The 18,324-nt window shown below is 49.4% G+C and overlaps 2 protein-coding genes across 4 annotated transcripts; both read left to right on the top strand.

Moving 5' to 3' along the window:
- Nucleotides 1–1,376: 1,376 nt before the first annotated feature.
- LOC118504476 (neuropathy target esterase sws) lies at nt 1,377–10,823 on the top strand. Of its 3 annotated transcripts, XM_036039121.1 has the most exons (15): nt 1,385–1,762; nt 1,887–2,000; nt 2,136–2,233; nt 2,306–2,387; nt 2,461–3,008; nt 3,086–3,292; nt 3,356–3,700; nt 3,766–4,007; nt 4,113–5,112; nt 5,180–5,455; nt 5,527–5,713; nt 7,082–7,198; nt 9,373–9,584; nt 9,648–9,859; nt 9,920–10,823. In XM_036039121.1, the coding sequence occupies exons 3-15, from the start codon at nt 2,141–2,143 to the stop codon at nt 10,203–10,205; spliced, it is 3,807 nt and encodes a 1,268-aa protein (XP_035895014.1). In that variant the 5' UTR covers nt 1,385–1,762; nt 1,887–2,000; nt 2,136–2,140; the 3' UTR covers nt 10,206–10,823. The 3 variants fall into 3 exon arrangements, with proteins under 3 accessions (XP_035895105.1, XP_035895014.1, XP_035894923.1); XM_036039212.1 differs by lacking the exon at nt 7,082–7,198 and adding an exon at nt 8,576–8,692 and having other exon boundaries at nt 1,377–2,000; XM_036039030.1 differs by having other exon boundaries at nt 1,385–2,000.
- A 2,321-nt stretch (nt 10,824–13,144) lies between these two features.
- On the top strand, nt 13,145–15,962 carry LOC118504615 (mucin-5AC-like). Its single transcript, XM_036039344.1, has one exon. The coding sequence runs from the start codon at nt 13,445–13,447 to the stop codon at nt 15,779–15,781; it is 2,337 nt and encodes a 778-aa protein (XP_035895237.1). The 5' UTR covers nt 13,145–13,444; the 3' UTR covers nt 15,782–15,962.
- The last annotated feature ends 2,362 nt before the right edge of the window (nt 15,963–18,324 follow it).

Genomic DNA, 18,324 nt, shown 5'->3' with positions numbered 1-18,324 from the left:
GCCAGTCACCGTAGGCATAATTGACAAACCAACTTCTAGTAAAATCAAGTCAAAGGAAACCAGCAGTTACAGACCAGAGACCCTTGTCAGGTTACAGTGGCAGAAGAACAAACATGGCTACCCTAAAGTGCCTCTTAAACTGATGAAACAGCATTAAAGTTCTTCTTAACCGACCCCTTAACGAGCTTCCGAGCGGCCATTAAGTTCTGCGTTCCTCTTAAAAAGTCATACAGTTCCTTTGACGATCAGGACCATTTTTTTAACCAAGCTTCATAGCTCCATCGTCTTCCAAGTATTTTTTAAAAAAGGTTAATAGTTTCATCAGAATTTACGATCTTGCAAACATGCCTCAAAATGATATTTTTCGCAAAGTGTTTGACTTCTTTACGTTTGTGTATTTTGTGTTATTGTGTATTTGTGTTGTTTGTCTTCACCACCGGTCAACCATTTTACATTTGTTTTACGAAAAATGAATCAATAATAGAAATTAAAAACTTGATATAAAATTTTTAAATGGTATTGATTGAATATTTGCATGGCAGTTCGGTTCGGTAGAGGCAATTAGCGGCGTCAGTCTTCACATGCCAGCACCGAGAATTAAATGGCAGACTTGACCTAAAATGCCGTTAGTCTAAGAAGAGAGAAAATTTTTGATTATATTATAAGGCTGATTACACTGGATTTACGAATAATATTTTATTTATTTATTTATTTATTATGACGGCTTGAAGCCGTATTGTCAGAACCGCATGACTAAATACAAATGAAAAAAAAAAACCAAAATTCACAAAAAAATATCAAGGCATTTCCTCCCTGATATTTCGCCTTATCCCGGGCGTGCTCGGTTATTTACGAATAATACTCATGGTAAAAAAATTGGGCTAAAATCTGAATAGATGCCCTCCCTCACTCAAGGCACTCACTTTACGGTAATGAGTTACCTTAAATTTAGGTAAAAGTCAAGCAAAAGTGTTGAAAATTGTTGTAATAATAATTTATAATAATTATAAATAATAAATAAAAAAATAAATAAATAAATACATTCAGTAAAAAGTCTGAAAAATATACCCTTTTAGGTAACTCAGTTGCAAAAATAAGTGTCCGTGAGTGGGGGGGGGCATCTATTCAGAATTTAGCCATTTCGTGTCGCGGGGTTATATAACGATTAAAACATTCCTCGTATGGAGGATTTTGATGTTTGACAGCCCTGTACCTTGATCCCGTCTGCGGTGCTTCGTCCGTAGTGTGAACGCCGCACTAGAGTGCAATGTATGTCAGCCGCCTATAGAACCGTGTTTGTACCTTTCCTGTCTATGTGTGTGCCATTTGGCCAACCATCTGTGGCAGTATGGAGGGTAATATGCAGCGCATCAGTATGGAATGGAACCGGGGCACAATTTCAACCCGGCAGTATAAACACACGCGCAGCACAAAAAACGCGTTTGACAGCTAGACCATCGAACAAAACAAAGACCGCAGCGAACAAAAGCAACCGAAATAAAAACAGAGCAACGTACTTTGGTGAAACATTGCAGGATTTTAAGGCCCTTTTTTGTGTCCTGTGTGTGATTTTGGTAAATCATTGCGAATGGATATCGCACACCGGGGCGCTGGGGCTAGTAGTTCGCTCGGTCGTGGTGTACATTATCGCAGTTAGCTTTTGTCGTCACTGCTTGACATCGGTGCCTCCCGGGAAGCAGCGGTGTGCGTGGTGGTGTGCTCTTGTTCGTTCGCTCTTCTCCTCGTTTTGCTCCACAATCAGGTGTGTGTGTCAACAACATCAGCTCGCATTAATGCGTAAAACTCGGGCCAAGCATCAAGGTTTGGCGTGATCTTTGGTGCCCGGATACTTTATTGTTTCGTTTGCAATGACATTCCCAACGAAGCGCCGATTGCAGCGGTACTGACGGTGTTGTGTGTGCAAGCAGAGCAACCAGGGAGCAGTTGCAGTTGTCGTCATCGTCGTAGCGTGGCGTAGTAGTTTTGGCATCGATACTATGGTAAGAACTATTCTGGCTGGGCGCTTACTCTGCCCCCCCCCCCCCCCCCCCCCCCCCCCCGAATGGTGTCGCTTGATCGCGGGCCACTGACTCTTGAGCGTTTCTACATTTTTTGTTTTGTCATTCCAATTTCAGCAATAATGGATATAGTAGGGTTAGTGAAGAAATCATATGCCGATTATGGCACCATGCTAAAGGATTCCTGGTACACCATCAACACGGAAGACTTGAACGTAAGTAGCTTGCACTGCACACTATAGGCCGTTTTGACTGATTTTTCACCATCGCTCCATTTTTTTTTTCAGCTATCATGGGCAATCAAACTACTCGTAGCTATATTTGCAATAGTAGCCACCAGCTACGTGTGGCGTAGAAAATACCTAAGAAGTATGCCCCCCCCCCCCCAAAAAAAAAAAATCCGCACTTCGATTCGACTAATCACTTCCTTGCCTTTTTGCAGAGCTGGAAGAAAAGATGCAGCTCCAGAACCAGTACGCGTCGCACATGCGGTTCCGCAAGCGCGACAAAATGATGTTCTACGGACGGCGCATGCTGCGGAAGGTAAAGTCCATCTCCGGCCAGGCGTACGGTGGCCAGGGCCGCAAGCGGCGTGCGGTGATGCGGTTTGCAAAGCGGCTGCTGCTGCGCAAGGACGTAACGCCGACCCAGCTGCTGGTGATAGAACCGCCGGCCGAATATCTGGAGGTTGCATCGGACGGCAACGATCGTGTGCCGCCGGACGCACTCTACATGCTACAATCAATCCGCATCTTTGGGCACTTCGAGAAGCCCGTCTTCTTGAAGCTGTGCAAGCACACCGAAATCATCAATCTGATTGCGGGCGAAAGCTTGATCAAGGTGGGCGATCCGGACGACAGTGTGTTCATCGTGCAGACCGGGCAGGTGAACGTGTTTCTCAACAATCCGGACGGCAGCTCGATTACGCTGAAGGTGGTACGGCAGGGTGAATCGGTAACGTCACTGTTGAGCTTCATCGATGTGCTGGTGGTAAGCAAAGCGTGTAGGTAGGGGTGGGAACGAAAAGGGTCAGGCACTGATGGAATTTTCCCCTTTCCTGTCACTAGGGCAACGCAAGTCAGTACAAGACGGTCACCGCACGGGCAATGGAAAACTCGCAAGTGATCCGGCTGCCAATGTTTGCTTTCCAGCAAGTGTTTAGCGAATGTCCCGATTTGCTGGTGCGCGTTATACAGGTGATAATGGTGCGTTTGCAGCGTGTCACCATTACCGCACTGCACAACTATCTTGGGCTGAGCACCGAATACATACAGGTGGGTGTGTTTTAATTACCAACGCACATTGCTAACGTCATGTAAATCTTCCCATCGCTCCAGTGTTCGTCCCAGCGGAAAAAGATTCCAATTGCACCGCAAACCAAGGGCAGTCCCGGGCATCGGCGTGTGCCCTCCGACCAGGTGCATCCCGTGCCGCATTCGCTCGTGGGCGAAATAAAACCCGACATGCTGGTAGATCTTTCCGATGGGCAGCACAATGTCGGCCGGCGTACGTCCGCCTTGCCGATCGAACCGATCGACCATGCGGTGCTGAAGGCGTACGCGGTGGACGGGTTTATGCAGGAGCTCGATCTGCCCGACGCGCACAAACCAACGATCGAAGAGAGTATACTGATCAAAGAGGTGTCGCCCGGTACGACGCTCGTGCATCAGGGTGTGCTGGATGTAAGGTTTCGCGATCGAATGTTCAACTTGCTCGGAAATAATTCTTGCTCGGTGTTTCGTTGCAGGATGTGATGCTAATTTTCGTGATTGCCGGTGGGCTCACGCTTACCCAGTGCCCACAGACGGGCCCGATTGCACAGGATGCAAATAAGGGCGCCGGCGACAAGATGGACAATCATACCGTCACCATCTACCCGGGCGATGTGGTGGGTGGGTTGGCGGTGCTCACGGGCGAATGCAGCCTGTACACGATCCGTGCGAAACATAACTCGCGCGTGGGCTTACTCAACAAGGATGTCATTTACAAGTATGTTTAACTAGTTACACTAGTTTACTATTCATTAGCGTAACCGGGTAATCTGGTGTGTGAAGGAAGCAGGCAAAGCTAATAAATGCATTTCTTCCATTTAAGGATAATGCGCGAACGTCCAGCAGTGGTGCTCGATATAGCGAATAGCGTCGTAAAGCGCCTTTCGCCCTTGGTGCGGCAGTGTGACTTTGCGCTCGATTGGAACTTTATCGAATCTGGCCGTGCGGTGTACCGGCAGGAGGAGGTAAGCGACTCCACCTATATCGTGCTGAACGGGCGTCTCCGGTCGGTCACAACGCATCCCAACGGGAAGAAGGAAATTGTGGGCGAGTACGGTAAGGGTGATCTGATCGGTATAATCGAAATGATTACGGAAACGCCACGCACCACCACGGTGATGGCTGTGCGTGATTCCGAGCTGGCGAAACTACCCGAAGGGTTGTTTAACGCGATCAAATTCAAGTACCCGATCGTGGTAACGCAGCTGATCAGTCTGCTGAGCCACCGTATACTCGGCTCGATGCGTTCGCGCCCGATCGCCACCAGCTCGTTCACGTCCGTGTCGTTCGACACGAACCAACAGATCCAGCACCGGTACTCGACGGTAGCGATCGTGGCAGTGAGCGATGATGTGCCACTGTCACCGTTCACGTACGAGCTGTACCATTCGCTCAGCACGATCGGCTCGACCGTGCGGTTAACGTCGGAGATTGTGCGGAAAGCGCTCGGTGCGTCGATCATGGAACCGCCGAACGAGTACCGGCTCACGAGCTGGCTTGGCCAGCAAGAGGACCGGCACAACATCACGCTCTACCAGTGCGACAATTCGTTCGGTCCGTGGACGCAGCGTTGCCTGCGGCAGGCGGATGTCATCCTGATCGTCGGGTTCGGTGACCGCTCGCCGGTGATGGGCAAGCTCGAGAAGGAGATCGATCGGTTGGCGATCCGTACCGCGAAGGAGCTGGTGCTGCTGCACTCGGAGGAAGGTAACAGCTGCCCGACGAACACGATCAGCTGGTTAAATATGCGGGCGTGGGTATCGCGCCACCATCATATCCAGTGCCCGAAGCGCATGTTTACCCGGCGCAGTCAGAACAAAATTGTAAGCACAAACTGCTGTGGTTAAACCCATTACACACATGTCTTTAAACGCACGCCCTCCACTTTAGGCCGAGCTGTACGAACGCATCATGAAGAACGAACCGTACATACATTGTGATTTCTCCCGCCTGGCCCGATGGCTGACCGGCAACTCGGTGGGGCTGGTGCTCGGCGGTGGCGGAGCACGCGGTGCGGCCCACGTCGGTATGCTGAAGGCGATCCAGGAAGCGGGCATTCCGATCGATATGGTCGGTGGTGTAAGCATCGGTGCGTTCATGGGCGCCCTCTGGTGTATGGAAAAGAATATCACAACCATGACGCAGAAAGCACGCGAATGGTGCACGGTAAGTCACGGACGTGGGCAACGCAAGCCTAGCGCGCCGATCGTTAAGCGCTTCTGCCCTCTATTTGCCAGAAAATGACCCAATGGAGCCGGCAGCTGCGTGACCTCACCTACCCAATAACGTCCATGTTTTCCGGGCGCCATTTTAATCAAACCATACACAGCACGTTCGGTGACATCTGCATCGAGGACCTGTGGATACCATACTTTACCCTTACCACCGACATCTCCGCCAGCTGTGCCCGCGTCCACACACACGGTAATGTAGCCTATCCTTTTACTGCTGTCCTTGTTTCCGGTTTTCTCTTCTCTTCCTGCAGCGTAATGCAGCATACTGATGGACATTATGTTTTTGATTTGGAAATTGTTTGTTTGTTTTTTTAAAGTCGTTTGAACTACTCCTGATTTCACACATGATTTCGAGCTTCATTGGAATTAATAGTCTGACCAAAGTTAATTTGTAGCTTTCCCATCTCATCTCCACCAACATATGCCCACCTGTTCTGTTCTGTTTTCGGCAAACGGTCTGCCTTCAACGGAGGGGGGCAAAAATGTAATTATTGCCACAGTCCCGGTCTTTCTAGTTTCTTCTCTCCACCTTTACATATGTCGTGTCGTTGTGTTCTTTGTCGTGCGCGCGCTCTTTCCTCTTTATGTTTTCTATCGCCCTCTGTCTCTCTCTCTCTCTCTCTCTCTTTCACATATTATCTCTCTCTCTCACTCTTATCTTTCGGCAAAATGAAGATTACATTTTTTTTTTCTGTCCAACTACTACCGGTGTTTGGTAACGTGCATGCATGTCACTCTCCGTTCGTTCTCTCCCCCCTTTTTTTGTTACTATAACTACTACTGCTACTACTACCTTTTGCTTAGCAAACTGCCTAACACCGCTTTATACTGGGCGAAGATCGGCATCATGTTCCCAGCATATTGTTCAAGACTTCAAAAATTAGTAGTTAGTATCCAGTGGAAGTAACGGGGTAGGCGTGTGTGTTCTGGGCTCCCTTCTTCTTCCCTGGCACCACAACCTCTAAAGGGGTCTCGGGCCTACCATTGCTGGCATTCTGAGACTTGATTTTACCCGTAGCAAAGTAGTCAGCCATAATGGGGAGTCGAGGTCTGGATGGGATTTGAACCGGACCGGCCCACTCTGAGCTCTGCAACCTTCACTTATTATCGATTTTTTCTTCAATTCTCGCTGGTTTTATATGACCCAGTTGACCGTGTGTTAATGCCTTCAACTGCCTATCGCCTACAAGGCATGAGGTTCTAGCGTGAAGCATTGACAACATCCAAGTAACGCGTTTGGATCGGTCTGTCCGGCTGACCGTAGCGAAAGAAAGGAACTACATGATAGTGGTGGTTGGGGAAAAAAACACCTTGCGATAAAGAGCAATTTAGCGTTCTAATAACCAGGTGGCGCTTGTTCAAAATCGGAAACAAAACCTAAAATGTCCTACAAGTTACTACTCTTCTCGGTTTTCTCGGTACCACGCTGATCGGTTTTTTTTACGCTCCGGCCGGTACACCCGTTCGAATTGGCAATGCGCGGTTTAAACAAAAAAACAAAAACCTCTATAATACGCTATACAATTACTATAATACGCAATGACATAAAAAAACACAGGTTCAACGTGGCGTTATGTGCGTTCCTCGATGTCGCTGAGCGGGTACATGCCACCGTTATGCGATCCAACAGATGGTCACCTACTGCTGGATGGTGGGTACGTCAATAATCTTCCAGGTAATTAAAAACTGTTGTGTGTATGCGTTTCGTATGTTTGTTTTTTTTTTACTTACAGTAGCCTACACCCTATTTACCATCCTAGTATAAGTGAAAGCGCGTCGTTGACAGCCAATACATTATCAATTACCCATTGGTCGATAAAGTACGCAAATTAACAGGCATTAAGTGTTAAAAGGAGGGGTTTTTTTTTTGGTGTGAGGATAAATCAATTGAGCTTCGCTAAACGAAACTAGGGATGAGGGCAGTTTGTATGCGAAAAAACGGGGAAACAAACATTTCATACACTATCGAGAAGCTAGGATAATTTAAGCTAAGTCATCTACCTGTCTATGTGTGTTACCTGGTTACTGCTGCTACCCTACCTAACCTTACCTTTTTTTTTGTCGTGTAGTTAATGCAAGCAAACAAAATGGTTTCGCAATCATACCGCAAGTACAACAATAGAAACTCACGTTACGTTTAACAGCACACCATTGTTGATAAAGAGGAAGATGAGACCTGTGCCCATCCGGTGAAGATGAAGGACCGCATTTTTGTTTTGTTTTGCATACCCACATTTCTCCCCACCCACCCAGAGGATGGCTAGTAAATCATGCACAGCAATATGTGCTTTTATCAACACGCACGCGGGGCAAACGCCTAGCTAGCCGTAATACACGTTAATAACACCATTAACCTTGCGAACCACTAGAGACCACTGTGACCAAGTGACCTATGGACGGTTCAACCACCAACCGGACGAATCCCTGTGTTCCCTTTTCCCAATTAACCTTACTTCATGCTGCCCAAAAGAAAAGAGGAGAGAAGGGTGTTGTCTATCGGTCGACGCCAAAGTAAACAAAAAGCACCGGTCACTTCATTTCGCAAATCCCCTTCTCTTTTTCGTAGCCATTACGCGCACTTTCTTATCTTTCCCTCTCTCTCTCTCTCGCTCTCTCTCTATCTGTTTGCTTAGTAATATCTCAAAAATGTCAACTAATAAAACAAAAAGCGCGCGCGTGCCTCTTATTTCCATTACGCATACTACTACCGCTGCTGCTACTACTACTACTACTACTCACTTCTCCTTTCGGTCGCTATTTCGCCTTTCGGTCGCCGTGTGTGTGTGCCCCATTTTTCGTTGTTTTCCTCCTTCCCTCTTTCCATCCCCCCCCCCTGTCCCCCCCTTCGCTTCGCTCCCTTTTTTATTGAGCTTTCTGTTGCCGGCATTGTAGCTGAGATCTCTAAGCATCTGCTGCTGCTGCTGCTCCTCCGTGCCCGTATGCCCGTGCTGTAGTGCAATTTACTTTTTCTTTAGTTTTTTTTTCTCCATTCTTTTTTTTGTTGTTGTTTTGTTTTGCTAAACGTTTGTTGTGTCGTTATTACCAAAATCAGGGGATCTGTGGCGTTATGTGCGTGCCAGTATGTCTGTAGCCGGTATATTTCCTCCTATCTGTGATACACGCGATGGCCATCTGCTGTTAGATGGTTGCTATACTAATAATGTGCCAGGTAAATTGAAATCTCTCGATTTTTTTTCCTTTTCTTTTTTGTTGTTGTTGTTGTTAACATCCTTTTACATTATCTTACTATTCTTGTATCGGGCGCGTTCGTTTGCGTTTGCTTGCGAAACCATTGCGACTTGCCACAAAGCACCACAATCCATCAATAGTAGCCCTAACACACACACCCACACACACTACATAGGTAGATGACCACACTCTAGCTTTAGCTTGCAGTACCATTTATCAAGTACCACCATCAGTCTTGTACCTGCTAAATAGAATTGGAACCAATATACAGTAGACCTGGGATTATTGCTAAAATGACCAAGTACAGGGGACATTGGCGTCCCATGAGATTACACCTAGAACTGTAAGGATTAAACTGTAAGATATAGAAGACAGAAGCCAGTCGAGTAGTGCTTACGATAATTAACCTAGCGATAGTCACCAGCTCAGGTAACCTCAACAGCCTCATCAAGAATCTCCGAAGAGCTGTACTTCGGAGTAAGAAAAACACAAGAAGATTGTTGCCTCCAAACTATCTGACAGGTTAACAACTATAGCCACACCAGCAAGCGGTCAGACTAAGAATAGCGTAGTATTGGTTTCTTCCGTTTTTCGCCGCCATGTTGGTTTTTTTGTTCGAGCTTTTCACCCCTTCCTTTCCTACCTTCCTTTCCGATCTAGCCGATGTGATGCGTGCGCAGGGTGCGGCACACATTATAGCGATAGATGTCGGATCGCAGGACGATACCGATCTGACGGACTACGGCGATGACCTGTCCGGTTGGTGGTTGCTGTACAAGCGCTGGAACCCGTTCACCTCGCCGGTGAAGGTACCGAACCTGCCGGATATTCAATCACGCCTTGCATACGTATCGTGCGTTCGCCAGTTGGAGGTATGGTGCCCACGCCACCTGCGGCCCAGACTATACCGCCTAAAGCTTCTGTTTATCCTGCAGGAGGTGAAAAAGAGCGACTACTGCGAGTACATTCGACCACCGATCGATAAGTACAAGACGCTTGCGTTCGGTAGCTTCGATGAGATTAAGAACGTCGGCTACGAGCACGGTAAGGCGTACTTCCAGAGCATGGCGGAAAATGGACGGCTGACGCGCTTCAACCAATGGTCCGTACATCCGATACCGAAGAAGGCAACCCATTCGCTGAATGAGTAAGTAACGGTTGGCATTGGCAGCGAGCTGGCATCTCTTCACGCTTCCGCCTTCCACAGGTACTCTTTCGTCGATCTGGCCCAAATCGTTTGCAAAGTGCCGGAAACGTATCCGGAGCGGGGCTACTCATCGAGCGAGGACGACTACTACGACGGGTACGCCTCGGAACCGTCGAGCATGCCGCTCAAGAAGGGCTACAATATGCCGCTGATGCGTTCGGCTGGCTCGCTGTCCCTGTCGGACAACGATATGGATTCGGACGAGCTGGAAATACCGAGACCGTTCAAACCGCTACCACCGGCCAATCGCAACATGGCGGCGGCGGCAGGCGATAGAAAGGAGTAGTAGTTGCGTGTTTTGTGTTCGTTAATTTTTCTTCTCGCTTTCTTTTTTTCTTTCCCTCTCTCTCTCTCTCTCTCGTATATTTAAACATGTTTGAATTTATCCTAGCAATAGCATTATAATTTATCACACACTTGCGTTGCACACATTATCTGTCCCTTTGGTACGAGCTTGGCGAGAGTGTCATTTTGCGGGTCATAAAACAGGAAGTTCCCATCGAAACTTGTTTTAATGGTCTGGAAGATACGCTCCAACAAAAATGGAGAAGATTACTGGTGTGTAAATGCGTTTTAGAGCTCCGTACAAATGGACAGTTTCTGTCATCAGCAGAACAAATATGAACTCAGCGGACGAAGCAAAACCACTCTCCAAATACCGAAGTAAAGAAGAATCATCGCACCGAGCATAGGGCTTTATGTAGTATGTATAATTTTCTGCAAGTTCAATTGCACGTAGGTTAACCGGAAAACGAATCGAATCATTACGACCCGCCAGTACATCGAGTTAGCTTCTTTTTTCCAACCCATCACTCCCAAAGATAGAGTTTAAACAAAGAGCGTGTGCGAGGTTTTTTTGTTGTTGTTTCATTTCAATAAACTCTACTCTCTTTTTAACAGGTTATTGCTAACATTGCTGCGTTGATGATTTCTTGGTGATGCTGGCTAGTGATGGTAATGCTCTTCCATCTCGGTTTAGCATCTCTTTAGCCCCCGGGGAATAAGGTTTGCGGGATATCTTTCGGAGGAGGATTCTAGTAGCTAGTAGATCTCTTGGATGAGGCCTCTTGGACGAGGATCTTTGGCGAGACTTCTTGGGCGAGAGACTCCCTCGCCCGGCAAACGAACTTCCCTCCTTTCGTGAGCTAGTAGATCTCTTGGAAAAGGATCTTGGGCGAGAGACTCCGCCGCTCGGAGATACTTTCCTCTTCTCGTGAGCTAATAGATCCCTTGGATGACGCCTCTTGGACGAGGATCTTCGACATGACTTCTTGGGCGAGAGACTCCGTCGCCCGGAATACAAACTTCCTACTCATCGTGAGCTAGTAGATCTTTTGGACGAGGACCTTGGGCAGGACTTCTTGGGCGAGAGACTCCACCGCTCGGAGATGCTTTCCTCTTCTCGTGACCTAGTAGATCTCTTGGATGAGGCCTCTTGGACGAGGATCTTTGGCGAGACTTCTTGGGCGAGAGACTCCCTCGCCCGGCAAACGAACTTCCCTCCTTTCGTGAGCTAGTAGATCTCTTGGAAAAGGATCTTGGGCGAGAGACTCCGCCGCTCGGAGATACTTTCCTCTTCTCGTGAGCTAATAGATCCCTTGGATGACGCCTCTTGGACGAGGATCTTCGACTAGACTTCTTGGGCGAGAGACTCTGCCGCTCCGAGATACTTTCCTCTTCTCGTGAGCTAATAGATCCCTTGGATGAGGCCTCTTGGACAAGGACCTTTGGCAAGACTTCTTGGGCGAGAGACTCCGTCGCCCGGAATACAAACTTCCTACTCATCGTGAGCTAGTAGATCTCTTGGACGAGGACCTTGGGCAGGACTTCTTGGGCGAGAGACTCCACCGCTCGGAGATGCTTTCCTCTTCTCGTGAGCTAATAGATCCCTTGGATGAGGCCTCTTGGACAAGGACCTTTGGCAAGACTTCTTGGGCGAGAGACTCCGTCGCCCGGAATACAAACTTCCTACTCATCGTGAGCTAGTAGATCTCTTGGACGAGGACCTTGGGCAGGACTTCTTGGGCGAGAGACTCCATCGCCTTGAATACAAAATACCTCTCCTGGTGAACAAGTAGATCTCCTGGATGAGGCCTCGTGGGCGAGGTTTCTTGGGCGAGATACTCCGTTGTCCGAAAACGAAACCGCTCCTCTTATCAAGGATTCACCGATTTCGGTAGACGTACAGCAATGGAAATGCATATCTCGCTTCTTGCCGCGTGAATGAATCTACGTTTATCATGTGATTCAACAAGCGAGTTCAACATTTTTCGACCGTTTATGATTATGCGAGATTCCTAAAGTCTACCAGATAAGCTCTGTTATTGTTCCACTTTTTCTTTTTTGGTTTCAGCGTCGCCATCGAGATACCGTACTACTGTAACCCCCCCCCCCCCCCCCCCCCTGTTTTGTCTGTCTATCTTTCAGCAGATACTTCCGTTTATAGCACAAGGACATTAGAAACGATCAGATAATAGGCACTGATCCACCTCACCTAACCCACCACGGTTCACTAGAGCCTAGGGTCGTTTCCGCATTCAATCGATGACGTTGAATTGATATTTTGGAATGGCTGTACCGTCCTCTCTCTCACGTGTGTGCCCCTCCCCGGTCAGCCATCTTCTTTGCTGGTTTGCACCACCATCGTACCCCGGGTGCGCAGTACGATTTGCTCAAACAAACAACACCTCGAATGATTGCTGGCCCCGTACAGCTCATCGACAGCGCTAAGCCCCTGAAGCTGTTGCTGTCGCCACACGTGGAACGATGATGCGGTGTCGTTGTTGTGCCACAGTTGCCAATGCCATCTTAGTGACAGCGTACGGCAATTCTCCGAACGGGGTGCGAAAAAAGGGGGGCTTTTCGCTCGTCACCATTTCCCGGATTGGGAAGAAACTTAGTTTTATTAGTTTCTGCTCGCCCACTTATCGTCCGACGATAAAACAGACAATCTTATTTGCTGCCACCTTTTTGCCAATAAGCTAAGATAAGTTGCTCATTAGGAGGCGTGGGTCCGGGTGCGCACAGCCGTGGAATCGCCGTTATTAGCAGCTGATAATCCCTACACGCTCTCTGTGCAACGACGTCCCGGGCGTGAGGTAATGGGGGACGGATTGCTGGCAACACTACCCGGCTCACCAACTACAAGTTCCGGGGAAAGAAAAGATTAGCTGACGCTGCCGTCGCCATTTCCTGTGGTCGGGCAAGCCTCCGCCATCACATCCAATCTTGCCGGGGGCCAATCGTCGTTCGCCGTCGTGATGATGATGTTTTCGTCGTCGTCGGCGGTGGCGGCTGCCCATGCCTTTATCGTTGTTGCTAATTTCGCACGAAACAGTCATTTTATTGCCTGTTTATCAGGCAGCAAAACCCGAGCACCGGGTCTTCGCGCACGAATGATGCGCACACACCGCTGGATAATTTGGCGATCCCGTCGGGGGGGCGGTACGGCTTCATTCACCCGCCCAGGGTTTCTCGAACGCTGCCAACCGTTTATGGCCGAGGGTGGTGATAAACGGTTGATATATGCCTATAAAAACTACATCCGATATGTACATCCGAATTCAGTGTGCCGCGAACCAAGAAACCATATACACAGTGCAGAGAGCGGTCCAGACCACTGCCCGAGATTGTCCAGCAGAGTTAGAAACGATGCGTCAAACGTTGATGCGGGGCGTGTGTGGTGCGCCGTTCATGTTGGTGTGGTTGATGCAAACACTGCCGGTGGCGAACAGTTTGGAGGGATCGCGTCCTAGCGGCGTACAGTGTGTGACGGAAGGTGCCATCCCGGACGAGGCGTCGGACACGTGTGCGACGTACTACCGGTGTGCAGTGAACTCCGCCCAAGTGCTGGAACCGGTGTTGGCGCAGTGTCCGGTGTCGACCATCTTTTCGCGTGAACTCGCCCGCTGCGTCGATGCCTCGGCGTACGTATGCGGGCAGCGGGCCCGGGAACGGCGCGAAGCAGGATTTCAGTGTACGGTAGACGGGCGGTTCCCGAACGAAGCTGCAGTCGACTGTAAATCGTACTACCTGTGCACGAAGAACACGGACGGTTCGCTGATAGCGGCCCTGGTAAACTGTCCCTCGTCCACCATCTTTTCGGCGGAAAAGAAGTCGTGCGTACAGTCACCGCCCAACATCTGTCCGTACGCACCGATAACTACGACCTCCGTGCCACAATCAAGCACCACGCTCGGTCCGCAAACGGGCCCGTTCGTGTGTCCCGGCGAGGGACGGTTTGTGAATGAACAGTCGCCCGACTGCACGACGTACTACCTGTGTCTAATGATCAACAACAAGCTAGTGCCGCAGCTCTCATCCTGCGGATCGTCACTCATCTTCTCGGCGAGCGAGAAGAGGTGCGTGTCGGTGGATGGGTACACCTGCCCGAAGCTAACGTCACCACCGACAGAAGTTACATCGGACATTACGCTCACGCCGCCAGCTGGAGCCACCACGACGACCGCTGCAACTACTAGTCCGTCAGTGACTACTCCTTCCACTACTACCACCGGTGCTGAGATAGAGATCACAACGCCAACGACTAAACCTACCACCACGACGACGACGACGACGACGACGACAGTTGCCGTGTCCACAGAAACGTCCACCGACACAACCACCTCCACTGTGTCGACTAGTGCCAGCGATACTACTACTAATCCAACCACTACATCTGAAGCTTCCACGACCGGTTCGATCGACATTACCGAAAGCACTACTGACGATAATTCGGAAAGCTCTGCCGAAACACCCACATCAACTTCATCCTCGCCCGAAGCTTCCACGACCGGTTCGATCGATATTACCGACAGCACTTCGTCCGAAGCTTCCACCAGCACCACTTCAGTAGACATTACCGAGAGCACCGCCGAGAGCAATGTTGATCCTACTACCACCACAACACCAACGACTTCAAACACCGAGAGTACGGTGGATGAAACTACTGCCGAAATACCGACCACCGCCCAAACGAGCCCTGCAGCTACAACCACCACCACCACAGAAGCTTCTACCACCATCAACACGGAAGTAACGTCCGTCAGCTCCGCAATGACTACTGGCGGTGTCGTACCGACCACCACAACGGTCGGCCCGATCGTTACCACACCGAGCGGCGACGTGTACGTATGCTCGGCCGAGGGTCGCTATCCCGATCCGAACGGTGCCAGCTGCGAGTCTTACATACTGTGCATACGGAACAGCCTCGGAACACTTACGCCGATCCAATTTTTCTGTCCACCGACCACCATTTTCTCCGTCAGCGTGGGCCTGTGTGTGCCGGCCAGCTCGCACAGGTGTGTAACGGATACGGTCACCACCACCACCTTATCGCCTGCAACCTCCACCACCACCACCACGCCCATTATCACCACACCCAAACCGTTCGTGTGTCCCGATACGGGCCGTTATCCTAATCCCGCTTCCATCTACTGCAAATCCTACTATCTCTGTCTGTACGACGGCCAACTTAACCTGATTGGAGTTGAGTTGAGCTGCCCGTCGGGATCGATTTTCGCTACCGACGTGTACCGGTGCGTACCGGAAGGCGATTATCAGTGCGTGCTGGGTAGCGCAACAACGACCGTTGCAACCACCACTACGACTCCTCCTTCTACTACTACTACTACTACGACCACCACCGCAAGAGCAACCACCATCGGTATGGCCGGTGCGTGTACCGGGGCCGGCAAGTTCCCGTCCGACCAGACGGACGACTGCTCGTCGTACCAGTTCTGTGTACAGCTGCCGGCCGGCGAGCTGGTAGAGTTCATCTTCAAATGTCCCGGAAGCACACTGTTCGACGAGCAGAAGAAAACGTGCTCCGATCGGGTGGTATGCACGCGGGCCATCAACTAGCACAGCATCCGGCGAGCACTGCAAAAAGGGCAACTTAGTTAGGTTATGTATTAGAATAAAGCGCAGCTGTACAATGCATGCAGTTTTATTTATGTTGAAACGGATTCGAATATATGCCGAACGTGCTACCTTAACCGTCCGGGGGTAAAATAAAGCTAATGAAAACGGTGTAGAAAAACGAGATGTGTGTGTGTGTGTGTGTTTTTAATGGATTTCACAAAAACCTTGGGCTAGGGAGGACCAAAATGGAGGCTGACAAGCCTGGTCTTCAGACGACTTCTGCTGGCGACCAACACAACTAGACATCAGGTAATAGGTGATCCAACAGAGACAGGTGTTGATGTTGTCCAAGGAGACTATAGTCAGGCTGAGGGCATCTCTCATTCAAGGTCTAAATCGTCTTCGAAAATCATCTGAAGCTGGAGCCTCTAGACGAGGACAGAGATACCTAATAATAGCTCAAACGTTTCAAGAAAATGATTCCCTAAGCTCACCTGAAAATTGAGACCTGATCCCCTGACTTGGCTAGGGATGTCTTAAACGAATGTTCGGATCTGTTCAGCTCCTGCTGAGCATTACCGACCAGTTGCTACTATCCGAAAAAAGTTCTGAAAATAATGTTTTTGTTCGTTGATGAGATCAGTTGTGAAGTTGGGATGAGGTCAGATGGGATACGGACGCATCAACTACTTACTTTCACATTAGCGCAGTCACTTGATGTGTGATAGTCACACTGACGGTTGTGTCTCGACGGATTCTGTGGTTTCATCCCATGGTAAGTAGATACTCACCTGACATGCATGCCCTTAAATTTATTGTTGGTGCATTAGTATGAGGTCCTACATCACTGTCGGGTGTCCAGAATCTATATCATATCTTTCTCTAGAAGCGAGACGATGTTGTGGTCACCGCCGTCGTCTACCGCATCATCACTCCATCTCCATTTGGCCCTACCACGCCTCCTCTGTCCGTGTGGGCGGCCCTAAAAGGACTTTACGGGCTGGATCGTTCCCGGTGCCATTCTCATGACGTGATCAGCCCACCGGAGCCTGGCGATTCTAATTCGCTACCCAATTTTGAAGTCATTTACATTTGAGCCAAGGGCGAATAAAGGTCTTTGGAGGCCCCGAGCATAATGGCAGTTGAGGTCCCTCTTATTGTGACTCGTTTGTGAGTAAGACCAACAGGATTTCTTTTTTCGTGGACGAGGACACGGGCGATCGCTCGTTCCGCTTCTAGGTTGATCCGCCACTGATTTGAGCTCATCATCCACTAATGAGATCCTTCTGAGCATCTTCCTCTCGAATGCGGCTAAGGGAGTTTGGCGTCAGTTTTGGTCAGAGTCCATGTCTCAGAGGCGTATGTGAGTACTGGGACTATAAACGCTCGGACTGCGTCGTCAATCGCGACAGGTCTTTTGCGTGGAGAAGTTTCCTCAGACTGTAGTAGCAGCCAGGACCCTTGCCTGGTGCTGACTTTTGACCCCACCTAGGTGAAGTTTTGGACGACTTCGAAGGTGCGGTCACCTATCTGTACATCACCCCTGCGTAAATCAGTGTTTGTTAGCCAGCAACCCGAGGTTTAGTGCCGCTCGCTCGATGCTTTGGTAAGCTTCTGCTTCATAGAAGAGCCTCAAACCAATGATGTCGATGTCATCAGCGTATGCTAGGACCTGGATTGACTTATAGAAGATTGTCTCCGAAGTTTCCACCTCCGAGTCGCGGATGGCTCTCTCTAGTGCCAGGTTGAAAAGGAAACCCATCTCCCATGGCGCAAGCCCTTGGTGGTAGCAAAGGGCCTTCCATTGAGAGTTTTCCATTCACTTTCCACCAGGCATATGTTGTTGGCCATCGTCATTCTTACAAGCCTGGTAAGCTTGGTCGGGATTCCAAAAGAGCTCATTGCACCTGGCTATGCTGTCATATGTAGCTTTAAAATCAATGATGAGATGGTAGGAGTGGAGCTGCTGCTCCGCCATCTTCTCCAAGATTTGTCGCATCGTGAAGATCTGGATTATCCGTTTCGGAATCCTCTCTGATAGTTTCCAACTGTCTCCTCAACAAATGTGACAAGTTGATCTTGTAAGATTAGGGAGAAAATCTTGGGCGAAAACCACCGTCAACATCTATCTTTTCAGGTCGTGATATTCCAAACGTCACAGCTTCACCTACAGTGCCAGAGTTCTGACCGCTCTCGAACATGGCCGGCCTCTCTCAAAAGATCCCCAGACCTCTCCACAAAACTCCTTGGGCACCTTGGGACGTTCCCGATGCCAGCCACATCCAACGAGTCCATTCCCCTCTTCGCATCGGTCACACCCGGCTGACACACTCCTACCTTCTACGACAGATCCTGTCCACCACTCCACATTACCGTCCGCCACATCCTTACCCGATTGCCACATCGAGCCACCGAGCCAGCGGTACCGAGAGATTTAAATTCATAGCGCAATCGTTTTTACCATTCCACTCCTAGGCTAATGAGGTCTCCAAAGACACCAAAGCATCTAAAAATAAATTAAAAAGGGTAAAAAAGGATCTGGA

Source organism: Anopheles stephensi, chromosome X, assembly GCF_013141755.1.
Source record: "Anopheles stephensi strain Indian chromosome X, UCI_ANSTEP_V1.0, whole genome shotgun sequence".
Classification (NCBI taxonomy): domain Eukaryota; kingdom Metazoa; phylum Arthropoda; class Insecta; order Diptera; family Culicidae; genus Anopheles; species Anopheles stephensi.
The sequence above is the reverse complement of the archived record's forward strand: the minus strand, read 5'-3'. Positions and strand labels throughout refer to the sequence as shown.

Bases quoted from the DNA above. Each gene is read 5' to 3' on its own strand.
- LOC118504476 (XM_036039212.1), top strand. From the start codon at position 2,141: ATGGATATAGTAGGGTTAGTGAAGAAATCATATGCCGATTATGGCACC. The intron at 2,234-2,305 runs GTAAGTAGCTTG...TTTTTTTTTCAG, and splicing joins TCAACACGGAAGACTTGAAC to CTATCATGGGCAATCAAACT. The intron at 5,113-5,179 runs GTAAGCACAAAC...CCTCCACTTTAG, and splicing joins GGCGCAGTCAGAACAAAATT to GCCGAGCTGTACGAACGCAT.
- LOC118504615 (XM_036039344.1), top strand. From the start codon at position 13,445: ATGCCTATAAAAACTACATCCGATATGTACATCCGAATTCAGTGTGCC.